This window comes from Ictalurus furcatus, chromosome 28, assembly GCF_023375685.1.
Source record: "Ictalurus furcatus strain D&B chromosome 28, Billie_1.0, whole genome shotgun sequence".
Classification (NCBI taxonomy): domain Eukaryota; kingdom Metazoa; phylum Chordata; class Actinopteri; order Siluriformes; family Ictaluridae; genus Ictalurus; species Ictalurus furcatus.
The window spans coordinates 588,058-603,057 of NC_071282.1; the positions used below are offsets into that span (position 1 = coordinate 588,058).

The window sequence follows — 15,000 nt, forward strand, 5'->3', positions numbered from 1 at the left end:
AAATGAAATGATGAAATACCTCAGTGATAAATTCAAATCAGATTGAAATCAACATGGAACTGAGTGTGGGATATTATCCGGACACCTGGAACCAAGGCGTAATTACACCGATCTTTAAACGAGGGAGACAATCTGAGCCCAACAACTACAGAGGTATCCGCGTCAACGGCAACCTGGGGAAATGTTCTGGTCTGTTATTAATCCACGAGTACAAAACTTTCTTAGAACCCACAACATCCTAGAGCAGAGTCAAACACAGAACATCTGACCACATCTGCACCCGCCACACTGTCACTGACAAACCTGCACTCACTTCCAGAGCTTCCACTGAAGCCAAACTTCACTTCCAGAGCTTCACTTGTTTTTAACAAGGCGTTTGATTCGATCTGGCACGAAGGACTCTTCCTCAGACTCCTGGAAAACGGGACTGGAGGGAAAACCTTCACCATAATAAACACCACGTATGAAAATAAACACACGTGCTATAAAAATAAGAGACAGCTGAACTGACTTTTGTCCAGGTGTTGGACAAGGTCGCCCATTAAAGCCCAACTTTATTGAACTGTTCTATAAATGAATTGGCCAAAACACTATAAACGGTTGGTCTGGCCCCGGGCCTAACCCCGACCCAATCGGAAATGATACGTCTTCTCTTTTCAGATGGTCAAAAACAGGCGAGGAACTCGAGCGGCTACGTGACATCACAGAGACACTCGGTCAGGCGTGGGCTCTTAAAATGAACTCAGCAGAAACCCAGAATAATGATTTTTCCATAAACAGATCCTGGTGTAAGGAAAATAGACACACGTTCAGATCAGGAACCCAGCAAAGGTCCTCCAGCACACTCACACATATACTGTACGCATACATCTGGGAATAAAACGAAGCTCAACCGGAAATTTCCACCTGGCTGTGAATGAACCGAAAACTAACGTGATGAGAGTCAAGAACAGGTCGATACGAAACACCTGTCGCGTGATACGGCAGTAAGATATGATCTGAGGACCCCTGAAATGTCAAGAATTCGAAAGACTCTGCACACACAAATCTGTCATGTACACAGGACCACGCCGAATAACTCGAACTAGGACAACACCCGCTCCTGAAAAGAGCTCTCGAGTTCTACGACCGTTTAAAACGCAGTGACCCGACCTCATACCACGCTCGAGCCCACCGGTGCCAGGAGGACAACCCGGGCAGGAGAACCCATTCCTCAGTCCAGACCAGGGCAGAACTCGGGTAACCCGGCCCAAACCAATGACAACACGGCAAAAAGAGCATCACATGGCCTGCTGGAAAGACGTCGCCAAATCACAGAACAGACGACACACCAGCAGAGTTCTCCGAGAGGTGATTGGTTAAGGAAGACATTGAGCAGATACACACTCAGTGATCACCCTCTGACCTTCTGGCCAGTGAACGAGGCCACAGACGGAGATGGCTGCGCTCCCTGTGCATGCAGAAAGCAGTGGAAACAGAGGAACGCTCCCTGCTGCACCGTGACCATTACCAAAACATTCCATCCGTCTATTGCGTAAAATCTCAAGAAAAAAATTATAATGCCAAATTTTATGCCGCTATCAAATCAAGAAAAATGAAGATTATTCTGGGAGGAAACTCGGGTCTGATCAGAACAGCAGCTGGAGCTCCGAGAGACGGCCAGTGGACGGACACGTCTAACCTCAGTCACGTTCTCACACGTCCTAGTGTCGGAGTGGGTGTACAAACTTTAAACTTGTCTTAGCGTGATCATTTTCTTGTTGCAAATATTTGCGAGACTTGCTTCTTGATTTGTCTGTTTCTTTCTTTTTGTATTTATTTATTTATTCTTATGGCCGATGCTTTGGCAATACTGTACCACAGTCATGCTAATAAAGCTTGTTTGAATTTGAATCTGAGAGAGAGAGAGAGAGAGAGAGAGAGAGAGAGAGAGATGGAGTCAGACAGATGAGTCACCACCAGCAAAAAATGTTTTAGAAGGAAACCATGACGATGATTCCAATATTTGAGGACAGAGCAAACACTACACACGAAACGAAAGCAAGAGAGAGAAGAGAGAGAGGGAGAGAGAGAGAGCAAGAGAGGGAGGGAGAGAGAGAGAGAGAGGAAAAGAGAGACGGAGGGAGAGAGAGAGAGAGAGGGAGAGAGAGAGGGAGGGAGACAGAGAGGGAGGGGGGAGAGAGAGACAACCAAAAAAATACTTGCAGGGAAACACAGCCAACATCCCTCAAGATGTGAACAATGTGCAAGCAAGAATAGCTACTCTTACCCACACACACACACACACACACACACACACACACACACATGCACGCCAGACAGCTTATATTTATGAGAAACAATTTTTCTGAGTCCTGAGTCTCAGTTGGATACGAGGCCAAAACGCGGCTGTCAGCTGAGGTGATGAACTCTGTGACCCAGTTTCCTGAGCAGAACTCTGATGCTCTTCAGATCCACTGGCAGGTGGGTCACCATTAGCAACAACAAAACAAAATAAACACACACAACAACAACAACAACAACAACTTGGGGCAAGTGGGCTGGAAAAACACTCACACACTTAAGGACAGAACACAGTACCGGGTGTTTTTAATACCCCGCTGAATGCCGGGCCCACTTCTGCAGAACCCCACGGTTCTACAATGACGTCCTCGTGCTCAACCAGTCCTGCTCAGGTGCTACAGAGTCTCTTCTGAGCCACCAGTGATTTAAAACATCACTGTGTTATTCGCCAGATTTAAACCGATATGTCATCTCCTGCTAATCCACTTAGTTACTGTTGCCAGATTGAGCTAAAACACTCCGTGGCCACCCTGATCTCCTTTTATCATTCATAATAACCCAGTTCATTCTTATGACTTTTATACAGACCGCCGGAGTGTGTGTGTGTGTGTGTGTGTGTGTGTGTGTGTAGTGAGTGTGTGTATGACGTACAGAACCACGATCGTGAGCACGAGCCGCCGCTGAGAGAAACGCTACAGTTTTATTGGCTTAAAGAGATGAAACATGAAAGAAGGTATGTCATAAACAGACTTAAATAGTATTTTAAATAATGTACTGTTTAATCCGTATGATTTCGAACTTCAAGGTCACCTTCTCTGAAATGAGTATTGTATTTTATGTAAGGATCAAAGTGAAAGTTATCTGGTATTTATGTCTTTTTTCTTTACTTAAGTATTTATGTAAGTAAAAACTCACACAATTTGTCTAAACTTTAGACTCTAAAGCATCAGAAATGCTCATCAGGTTTCGGGAATAGCTTGGATCTGGGCGTGGCCTCAGGGCTCATTAGCTCCCCCTAAGAAGAAACCCTCAAACAGCAAGTGAGGCATAATCCCAAAGTATATTTGTGTGATATGGCTCATCCTAGGTGCTTGGGCCCACATATCGCTTCTCACAGGTATATTACATTTATTATGTTGTTTGTTTGTTTAGTTTTGTAACAACTGATTGATGAACACTGATTGCTTTCATCTTTATATAAGCGCATGTTGTAGGGGGCATGGCCATGCTTGAGCAGTAGTAGGTCACATGACCACATGTCCTTATTCTGTACCTGTGCTAGGAACTCGCCCTTTTATATGCCCTCTCCAGCTGTGGCTCCGCCCACCCACCCTCACCTGCACCTGTTGCCCGTTTAAAGCCTTAAGGCGATACGAGTACACGCCCAATAAAGAGATGAATAATATAAAGTCAGTTACAGTGGTGGGAGGAACCCGGAGAACCCGGAGAACCTGGAGAACCTTGAGAACCTGGAGAACCCATGTAGTTTGCCTGTAAATGTATTTACTGTTATTTATATAACAAAGGTTGAAATTTCTATCCAGTGAGTGTGTGTGTGTGTGTGTGTGTGTGTGTGTGTGTGTGTGTGTGTTGAGGCTCTACAGGCTATAATGGATTTAAATGTGTGCTTAAATTTAAACTTAGACTGCACTGTGATGTGTGTAATCTTAATCTGAGCTATGGAGCAATAAGCAATGTACACACACACACACACACACACACACACACACACACACAGGATCAGCTACTGTAGAGTTTTGAGTTAACAATCTAGCTTTGATGCGTTTTCAACCTTAAAAAGGAAATCAGTTTCTTGCACGGTGAGTGTGAGTGTGTGTGTGTGTGTGTGTGTGTGTGTGTGTGTGTTTGCATGCTCTGGCTGCTCTCCACTTCTGAGCCACAACAATAAAAGTTCAAGGCCTTCAAGGTTCAATTCACTCCATGTTCATGCTAGCAGAAACAAAAAGCACACACACACACACACATATATATATGGGTATACACATGTATCAATCATAGCGAAACACCCAAACATCATCTGCTCTGAGGTGCAACATGCTAATAAAAGCAAGGCCAGAAAATTCTGAGCTCAAAGTGTGTGTGTTTATGTGAGAGAGCGAGAGAGCGAGAGAGAGAGAGAGAGTGTGTGTGTGTGTGTGTGTGTGTGTGTGTGTGTGTTTGCATGCACACGCTAGGTTGCCAGGTTGAATAAACTCTGCATGGTGCTCCCTCATGTTCCAACAATATTTAGAGTTGACTCCGGCTCCTCGAGCGTCTCCAACAGCTCCGTTCCACTCAGAAGGCAGCGTCCCAAACCGCATGTTGGAGCACTGTGTAATACTGTTTGATTTACTACATGCTGCTTTAGCTTGTGGTTTGGGAGGCGGCCCCAGTGTGACTGCAGTTAGGAGCCACAAATATGAACAAAACATCTAGACTGGAAACTAAAAAGCAGGAAAAGAGGAGAAGTTGTGGAGCAAAGCAATTTGTCAAGTCAAGTGGCATATATCGTCACTTAAACTATATACAGCTGGTACAGTACACAGTGAACCCAACCAACGTTCCTCCAGGTCCACGGTGCTACATAAAACATGGGGTCATCCATAATGCTGGTGGCGTTGCGGCTGCAGCTGTCCTCACTATCTGCTGCAGGGTGCTGTGATCCGATGCGGTGCAATTTCCAAACCAGGCAGTGATGCAGCTTCTCAGATGCTCTCAGTAGTTCTGTGGTTGCTCTGTAGAGATGCTGCTGGGCTTTCTTGGTTATGGAGCTGGTGTTGAAGGATCAGGTGAGGTTCTCCACCAGGTGAACACCGAGGAATTTGGTGCTCTTGACGATCTCCACAGAGGAGCTGTCGATGTTCAGGGGAGAGCGGCCGCTCCGTGCTCTCCTGAAGTCAACAACCATCTCTTTCATTTTGTCCACGTTCAGAGACAGGTTATTGGTTCTGTGCCAGTCCGTTAGTCGCCGCACCTCCTCTCTGTTTGCTGACTCGTTGTTCTTGTTTATGAGATCCACCACGTCGTGTTATCAGTGAACTTGATGATGTGATTGAAGCTGTGCGTTGCTGCACAGTCGTGACTCAGCAGAGTGAACAGCAGTGGACTGAGCACACAGCCCTGAGGGACCCCCGTGCTCAGTGTGGTGGTGCTGGAGATGCTGTTCCCGATCCGGAGTGACTGAAGTTTCCCAGTCAGGAAGACCAGGATCCAGTTGCAGATGGAGGTGTTCAGGCCCAGCAGGTTCAGCTTTCCAATCAGCTGCTGAGGAGCGATTGTGTTGAATGCTGAACTGAAGTCTATGAAGAGCATTCGAACATACAGTAGGTGTCCGTCTTGTCCAGGTGGGTGAGGGCCGGATGTAGGGTGGTGGCGATGGCATCGTCTGTTGAGCGGTTGGGACGATACGCGAATTTACAGACGGTCTAGTGAGGGGGCAGCAGGGTCTTGATGTGCCTCATGACGAGACTCTCAAAGCATTTCATCATGAAGCGTCTGAGTGCAACGGGACAGTGGCTGGTGAAAACTAGGGGACTAGGTAACAAGATATAAAACTAGACGACATTGGAAATATTTAAAACTGGGAAACACTTGGCATATTACAAACTAGGGAATGTCACAAATATTTAAATCTAGGGAACGCCGGGAATATTTAAATCTGGGGAACGCCGGGAATATTTAAATCTGGGGAACGCTGGGAATTTTTAAATCTAGGGAACGCTGGGAATATTTCAATCTAGGGAACGCTGGGAATTTTTAAATCTAGGGAACGCTGGGAATTTTTAAATCTGGGGAACGCCGGGAATATTTAAATCTAGGGAACGCCGGGAATATTTAAATCTAGGGAACGCTGGGAATTTTTAAATCTGGGGAACGCTGGGAATTTTTAAATCTAGGGAACGCTGGGAATATTTCAATCTAGGGAACGCCGGGAATATTTAAATCTAGGGAACGCTGGGAATATTTAAATCTAGGGAACGCTGGGAATTTTTAAATCTGGGGAACGCTTGGAATTTTTAAACCTGGGGAACGCTGGGAATTTTTAAATCTGGGGAACGCTGGGAATATTTAAATCTAGACAGTTTATATACATATGTACATACTGTATATACTCTTATAGCAACAATGTTTTTTATTAAAGAATGGCATGTCATACTTTTTATCCATTTAAAGTTACATGTAAGGAGTTAGGTCCTGTTCTCACTTATGGTATAGACGCTATAAACAATCGTTTCCTCACCAGCGTCTCTTTATATCTCTCAGGGGGAGAAATGCAGCTGGGAAACTTAAAGTTGCAGCTTTACTTCTGACTGTTCCAAAGCGCTAACACTGGAGACTCCTTCCATAGTAACCCTGTGAACGAGCTGTTACTATGGAAACCATATCATATTAGAACCAGCGCATTAATATAAACCTGCTCTACAGTCAGAGCTGCTGTTACAGAAAACTAATCAACACCTTCTGACCAATCACAGTCCAGAATATTTTTAAAATGGTTATTATTATCATTATTATTAAGTACCTTGAGTGTGCATGGACTGATTGTAAGAACGCTAATAAAACTTTAGAATTGTTCATTTTCAGCCTATTATTACTGAAATCATTCAGATTCTATCATTCAAATAATAATTTAAACGCACTGAAATATATAAAATAATGTAATGTATATAATAATAATAACAGAAAGTTGTTATTATTATTATTATTATTATTATTATTAAATTAATGTTGTTACACATTGTACTTTATTTTATGAAAGTGCCGCAATTGTAGGAGGGATTTTGTTGACATGGCAACCCTGCCGCCGCCCCGGATCCGGTTTGCCCTCTGTACTGCACGGGAGGGGGAAGACAGGGAGACGGAGACGGAGACGGTTCGGCTCTCGTGCACGCAGAGACCAAACCGCGGAGGCCTTTGGACCGGATCCACTTCTTTTCCTTCCGCAAATCACTTTAATTCGAACTCCAGCGCCGTTTCTCGGTTCCGGTGAAGGAAAAAGTCGGTGCGCTCGCGCCGTGTCAGGACTGTCACGCGCCGGGACGGGAAACTTTACCTCTTTACTCCTTAAATTTCAGCTGCACCTTTCTGCTGTCACCTTCATGCTCGGACTGTCTTCTCCTGCTTCTTCTTCTTATTCTCATGTTGGTAAACAAAACACATCTGAGAAGTGAGTGTGTGAGTGTGTGAGAGTGTGTTTGGTGTGTAAACTGTGATGGCGCGGCTCCGTTAACGGACCGTCTGCAGCGGACATTGCAACAGTTACGAACAAACCCGAACGCACGCAGATACTTTAGAAGTGTGACTTGGTGTTCGCGCGCGTGAGTTGGACTGTTATGGAAGCTCGGTTCGGTTTAGGAGGAGGTTTTGATCCTCTGTTCCGAACGCTCCGTCCGCATGACGCGCGAGATGTCGGAGCGGCGGGAGAAGTTGTACCGCTGGCGGAGATCTGGGACGGAGAGTGGAGAGACGCGCGCGGGATTAGCAGCACCGGCGGAGGAGGAGGAAGAGGAGGAGGAGGAGGAGGAGGAACAACAGCGCGCTCTGTTACGGCGGCGCTCGCGCGGGACGTTAGAGAGACCTCGAGTTGCACGGAGGCCCGCGCCGCCACCACGCTGAGCGAGCTGCTCTGCCCGGACACCGAGTACAACAGCAGCGACCGTCACAACGCCGCTCTGAGAGCACGCGGCAGCGCGTACGAGCTGACAGCCGGCGGTGGTGACACGAGCGCCGTCCCGAGCTGCTGCTGCTCTTCCGGTAGCACCAGCACGACTACCACTACCACGACCATCTCGGAGACGGCGCGCGAGCTGTGCAAAGCCGTGTCCGTGTCGCTGGGGCTGGCCATGGACCCGCACGCGCACCAGGACGGGAACAGGAGCTCGGACTTTTTCGAAGTGCGCCGGAGGAAGGAGGAGGAAGAGCTGCACGCGACAAGCGACGACAGGAGCAGAAGGAGCAGCATCAACGGCGCGAGCGCAGTTGGAGGTGAAGGTGGCGCCGCAGCGGGACGTGAGGGAAGCGCGCCGCACGTGCACGGCGACAACAACAACAACAGGCTGCTCGAGATGTTCAAAAGCGGGGGCGAGGAGGATATGATGATGATGACGATACAGATGGACCAAGCTCGCGCGCAGCACCATACGGCAGTCATAACGGAAGATTCGGGGTTCGGACCGGGCGTCACGAGCCTGATGAGTTCCAAAAGCGCGAGCGCGAGCGCGGCGGCGGGTTCGTCGTCTTCCTCTTCGTCCTGCCAGTATCAACAACAACAACAACGAGAACAACACGACGCGCAGGTAAACTTCGAGCTCGCGCCGCCCGTGCACGACAGGTACGGTGACGATTACTACTACTACTGGCCGAGCTACAGCAACGTGCGCGTGAAGTCCGAGGCTATGCCGCCGCCGCCGTTGACTCGCTACTGTCACGGCGCTGCGCAGTACGGGAATCCCGCGTGCACCTCTTCCTCCGCGGGACTGGACGCACCGCTCATCTGCAGCCCGTACGAGTACGACTACGGCGCGCGGTCCGGACCGGGACCGGCTCTCAGCGCCGCGCACGAGCCATGGTACCACCACCAGAGCGGCGCCGTGTTACCCCGCGTGTCCTACCCAACTGCCACGTGCATGAAGAACGAAGACGGGGAATGGCTGGATGTGAGCACGATGCAGGACGGGAGGTGAGTAACCCTGGTTCTACACAACACACACACACAACACACACACACAACACACACACAACACACACACAACACACACACACACACAACATTAAAGGAAACAAAACCCCGAAATGTTCTTCAAGTTTTAAAAACTATTAGTGTAGTGAGCTAGAAATGCACTCGAGGAATCTTTTGGAGCATGTATACACACACACACACACACACACACACACATTTCTCCCCAATCTCATTGAATGCTGATTCTGTTGTTTCAACGTGTGTGTGTGTGTGTGTGTGTGTGTGTGTGTGTGTGTCCACTTATCGTTCATTGCTTGTGGAGTTTTTTTTAATTTATAATTCATGGTTGTAGACATAAACCTGGCATCTCTCTCTCTCTCTCACACACACACACACACACACACACACACACAGATGACTCTGCTAACACTCTGCTGGGGTGAATGTTGAATCCGTCTCCTGACACTGATTTACTGATCTGCAGTTTTAAACAGAGAGATGTTTGGGATGGTGTTTAATTATTATTAGTTTTGCAGTAAAATATTTTTTTTGTGTAATTTTTTGAACAGGATTCTTTAAACGCACGCTGACGAGATCCCGTGTTGTTAATCCCGTGTTAAGCTCAGCTGTGTCGGGCTTTTAAATGAATATTTAAGGGAGGAAAATGAAGGAACTGATTATAAATAATGCAGATTTGAAATGTTTTATGAAGTGATAATGAATATGAGAGAATATCAGCGTGTTATAACGGCGGTGACGGAACCTACGATACGGAGCACGTCACCGCGTCCGGGTCCTGCCATAATAAAGGGTATCATGCGTGGACGTCTGTCACCGTGCAGGGGGCGTGGCCAAAATCAAGCCCCACCTCCCACCTCAGTTATCATTTTCATTAATTACAATGTTTACATTCCTGTAAAAAAAAACAAAAAAACCCACTCCTTATACGTAGCGGGACTCGTTAAGAACAAATAGCACCACGGGTTCTGGGTTCTGATTGGTCAGAAACGAAGGCGTTGCTTCAAATCCAAGGTTTATTATTGGAATATTAACACACTCGTTCTAATACGTTATCACTTCTGTGAGTAACATTTACGGAAGGAGCACTCTTAAAAATAAAGGTTCTTCAGGGGTTCTTTACAGCACCAAAGGTTCTACGGAGAAGCTGCTTCTCGTCAAAGAACCATTTTCCACTGTATAGGGTTCTTGAGTTGATCTGAATGGTTCATTGGAGATAAAAGCTGTTTCATTATAGGTTCTTCAGAGCACTGTATTGGTTCTTCAAGGTTCTCTATCATCCCTTAACAGCGTAAAGGGAACCCTGTAAAGTTCTTTGTGGGACTGGATTTGTGAGAAGGTTCTCCTGGCATCGCTCTTAAGAACCTTACTTTGGTCCAGCGCTCACTCTAACTCAGGGTTTTGGTGTTTTTTTATTTTCCAGAGAACTTATGATAGCATTCCCCGTGGAACTGCTGTGGAGAACCATTTCTGTGTAGCACTTCGAAGAAATGCAGCCCGCTGTTTTCGCGATCTTCACGTCTTTCCCAGAATTCCCTCTCGTACCAGAGAAACCAACACGTCGCCCCCGACGTGGTAAATAAAATCGCAGCGTCGTCAATGAACCTCGCAAAGTCGCAAATCGTGCAACTGGTAACGGCGTGAAACGTCTTCAAAGCCAAAACAATCAATCAGTAAGAATCAGTCATTAATCATTAGATCCTCATTAGCGCTAATTTAGTGACATAGAAATACTGCTTAAAAGAGATAAAAGTAGCTTCAGGACGTTCTGTACGGAGAACCACAACCCCCAGTGCTGTTCCAGTCCTGATCAGGTGTTCATGTCCTGTTCCCTAAATCATCATCGCTCATTCAGACTCTGATGCTTTTGATCATGAATTAAAATCATTAAATAATTAACCTGCAATTTAAAAAGTACTCCATAATAATGATAAAAAAAGAAAAAGAACAACCAGTCTCCGGGTATGAGATATACTCTGTGAACCTGCGCAGACCGAAAGCTATAATGAACCTACGACACACAGGAACCGGACGCGGTACTCGTGGAACCGTTCTCTGGACCGGGGTGGCGTTTTGTTTTATTTTACATCGGCGCAGTTCCCCATTCGTTTTCAGTTCCAGATCTTTTCACTGCGTTTGTTCTTGAATCGGCTTTAATCTGGGAAGTTCTGCGCCTTTAAAGTCCGAGTCCTAAACTCAGCGGAACCGGCTGTCCGTTCCAAAAAATCGAATGATTCCGTTCTCACTGAGGGAAAAAAAAGCTTTGCTCGAGGGTTCTTCGGATAATTAAAGAGTTCTTAGCTTCCTAAAGAGGTTCCACTTGGATTGTTATATGGTTCTCTTTAAACTTTTCCTCAAAGAGACACAGAGAGAGAGAGACAGAGAGAGAGACACACACACACACACACACACACAGATAGAGAGAGAGAGAGAGACCGAGCTTCACGGTTCTAGATCTGGCGTTTTTGATAAGCGTGTATGAATGTCCAGTACATAATATCATCACTCTTATTAGAAATTCAGCACAGTGCTTACTCTCGTAATACCGAGAACCCTTAAGGGTTCCTCAGTCGTCCTTCTCAGGAAAAAGGTTCTATGTGTAAACTGAAAGGGTTGCAGAGTAAAAAACATTTTTTTCTAGAATTAAAAAGGGTTCTAGATTTGCTGGGGGAACGATGTAACGCGCCGTTAGAATAAAAATGAAAAAAGTCCAATCTAGAACCCCTTACCAGTTCGTAGGTTACTCTGGGGTGAACGTTCTATCTGGAACCCTACAACAGGGTGTTTCTTTATTAGAAGGGGTTCCTGAGGACAACTTTTTATTTTTCCAAGAACTAAACACAGATCCACAGAAGGACCTGTTTTACCTGCGCGTGTATCATCGGCAGGGCCGAGTCGTGTGCACGTACACACAGATACAGATCAAATCTAGAACCGTAAAGAGCCCTTTTATTTATCATTCTAGAACCGTAGTGTTTCTGTGGCTTGTTTTGTTTTTGTTTTTTTTTTTTGGAAACCTTACAGCAGAACCTTATATCCAAATCTGTCCTAATACGAGTAGAGCCTCTTTATGAAGCTGAGAACCCTTAACTACAACCAGGAAACCCTGGAGAACCCGTTTCTCACGGATACAGTGGATATGAGGGAAGGAAGAGAAAAAGAACAAAGAAGCGGGGGGGGGGGGGGGGTGATCGGGGGTGTTGAGGTTTTTAAGAGCAGAAAAAACAGGAAGATGATGAAAATTATTCAAATAACAGCAAATGAATGAAGGAATGAAGGAACGAAGGAACGAAGGAACGGTATCAGGGACTTGCGGATAATGAGATAGAAGTAAAGTCAAAGTGAATTCAAGACATTTTTATTGAATTTTAAATTCTAATCTGGATTGATATTCTGGAAAAAAAAATAATAAAAAAAAAATAGTTTAATATCATGTTTTATGAACATATACGTGTGTATTTTTCTTTTCAAAGTGCGTATCACTAGCTTGCAGTCTTTAATGAGAACGCTACATGTGCTGCATGGGTTTCTATTATACTGTCAAGAAAACATCAGACCGTATCAAATTAGCACTTTAAATGAATCAGGTCTAACTAGCGGCAGTGTTTTCGCTCTTTTAACAAAAAAAAACAAAAACGCAACCCGCAACAAACGAGTCGTAAAGAAGCAACTGAAGCTGTAAAGAGTCGAATCAAAGCGGCGGCGCTGTTAAAAACGCTCGCAGCCTGAAAATAAAACCCCATAATTAACACGCAACGTTATTAGGAAGAGGAGCCATTTCATTTTCTCAGGCAAATATGGCTGAAAAACAAAATAACACACACACACACAGAGGGGAAAAAACAGATCAAATCCAAAAAGTGAGTCATATGTATGGAATCCGAATCAAATGTCAGCAACTCGGTGAGAAACTCTAACGACGCATTAAGGCTTTGTGCTAATGAACTTTTAATATCTGCAGTTTTTTTTTCCTTTCGTGGTTACCGTAAAACTCACGTACGCGCGGTCCAGTTGCCATGGCGATGGACACCCCTTAATGACCACTGCCTGTCATTAAAATGATTCGTAAAGTGTACAACTTCGCTTTCCGCGGTAGGGACGTGAGGAAATTAATGTTAGATGGAGGGAAGGGGCGGGGCTTCCTGCTGGCTCAGAGAATTGAAAACGCCCACTCGGCTGTCGATCGTTCTAGAGTCGTGTTTAAATTGGAGGGAAAAAAAGAAGGGGTGTGGTTTTGCGTGGTAATTCGTACAGAGTTACGTCGGCAAAACGGCAAGAAGGACGACACGACAACTTCAGGTCCAGACCACGCCCACTTTTAGCTGGCATCTGAATACAGAGGGTTCTAGTGTAGCTAGTGTTATTAGCAGCGTGGAACCAGGAACAGGAAAAAAGTTTCCTTCTGTCTCGTTCAGTCCTGCGATGTTCCTTCATGGGCCGCTGCTTCCGTTCAGACTCGAGCCGGCCGCATTCACATCCAAATATCCAAAAACCTCAAAGGCTCAGGATTTGCATCAGAACTCACTTATTTTTTTTTAAAATACACAGCATGGGCGTGTCATGGCGGTAATCTCTGAAACACTGTACTCACTCACGGTGTCGCGGTGTCTAAGACGGACAGAATCCGAACCGTGAGTCACGAGCAACGAAACAAATGTGAGCAAGTCGCTGAAAAAAACAAACAAACAAACAAACAAACAAACAAAACCAGCCTAACAGCACACGAAGACTTGTGTTAATTAATTACCTTGCTAGGCGCTAGGTTTTCATTAGGTTTTTTTTTTTTTGGAACCCTTTAAAAAGAAAATCCTCAACAAATGATTCAGAATCAGAATCAGAGTCAGAATCGAATGAGCCGTTCGTGGAAACATAAAGTAGGCGCTTTCTTCTTATTCTTCTTTTTTCTTTTTTTAAAAAGTGACGTTAGCAGTTTTGTTTTTGTTTCTTTTATCTAATGTACTCAATCACCGGTGAATTCATAACGCGTCAGAATTCAGTACGGAGCAGATCATAGAGAAATAAAAACCGTAAAGGTAAAACTATAGGCAATAAATAATCATTAATAATAATAGAAACTAAACAGGAACGAGAGGAGAAAGCTGTGCTGTAAAAGAGTTTCTGTGTGTGTGTGTGTGTGTGTGTGTGTGTGTGAAGACTTGGCAGCTTTTTGTCCTGCATTTGGACTTTATTCACTCGGGGGTTGCCTTGACGGTGGTTACCGTGGAATCCGGCGGTGTGTGTGTGTGTGTGTGTGTGTGAGCACACTCACTAAAATGGGATATTCAAGGGCAACTGGTCTTAATTTTCTAAAGAGCGTCTATTCTGAATCCTCTCTGAGAGGGAAACACTGGTGTAAGGTTCTACAGTACTATGTACTGAGGGAACCTCTTTTTTTATTTTTTAGGAGGAACCTTCAAAGGAACAAACCCTTAAGAATTCTTGGAACCTTTTGTTTTCTCAGAGAGAAGAGCTAAAAAAAAGAGTTGAAGTAAAGTTTAGTTACTGAATGGCAGTGTGTGTTTAGTCTTTTGTGAGGACCAGAAAAAGGAGCGCAGGTCCTCGTAATAACAGGGTGGCGTTACAGTCCTCACATAAAGAAAAGCTTTTACTGGTTTTATACATTTTTTATAGAAAAAAAGGTTGTTTTGTGTATACATGTAATGTACACACACAAAAAAAACGGTCCTTGTTGCTGTTATACAAAAGTTAAATTTATAGTGTAAAAAGTTCAAGTTAAAAAGTATATAGAAAACACTATAAACTTGTGAGGTTTGGATTTCATCTGCATAATTTAGTTCATTAGTTCCTTAATACTAAAAAATAATAATAATGATAATTATATATATATATATATATATATATATATATATATATATATATATATATATATACATGAAATGTGACGGTTAAATTTATAGCTAAACTTCATACATTTATAGCTTAAAATTACATAAAATGTCATGATTTTTATCTGAAATTATTAAGACAATCAAAGGATCAGATTCAGTCAGAAATTTCTT

The 15,000-nt window shown here is 44.7% G+C and overlaps 1 protein-coding gene and 1 long non-coding RNA gene across 2 annotated transcripts in view; both read left to right on the forward strand.

Moving 5' to 3' along the window:
- The first annotated feature begins 1,524 nt into the window (after positions 1-1,524).
- Positions 1,525-3,831, forward strand: LOC128603493 (uncharacterized). Its single transcript, XR_008385025.1, has 3 exons — positions 1,525-2,675; positions 2,870-3,016; positions 3,219-3,831. It is a non-coding gene; the product is annotated as an uncharacterized LOC128603493 (long non-coding RNA).
- A 3,253-nt stretch (positions 3,832-7,084) lies between these two features.
- ar (androgen receptor) overlaps positions 7,085-15,000 on the forward strand; it is a 99,231-nt gene continuing 91,315 nt past the window's right edge. The window contains exon 1 of the mRNA XM_053617964.1: positions 7,085-8,962. Within this exon, the coding sequence (XP_053473939.1) occupies positions 7,617-8,962 (1,346 nt within the window). The 5' untranslated portion in view covers positions 7,085-7,616. The remainder of the gene's footprint in view (positions 8,963-15,000) is intronic.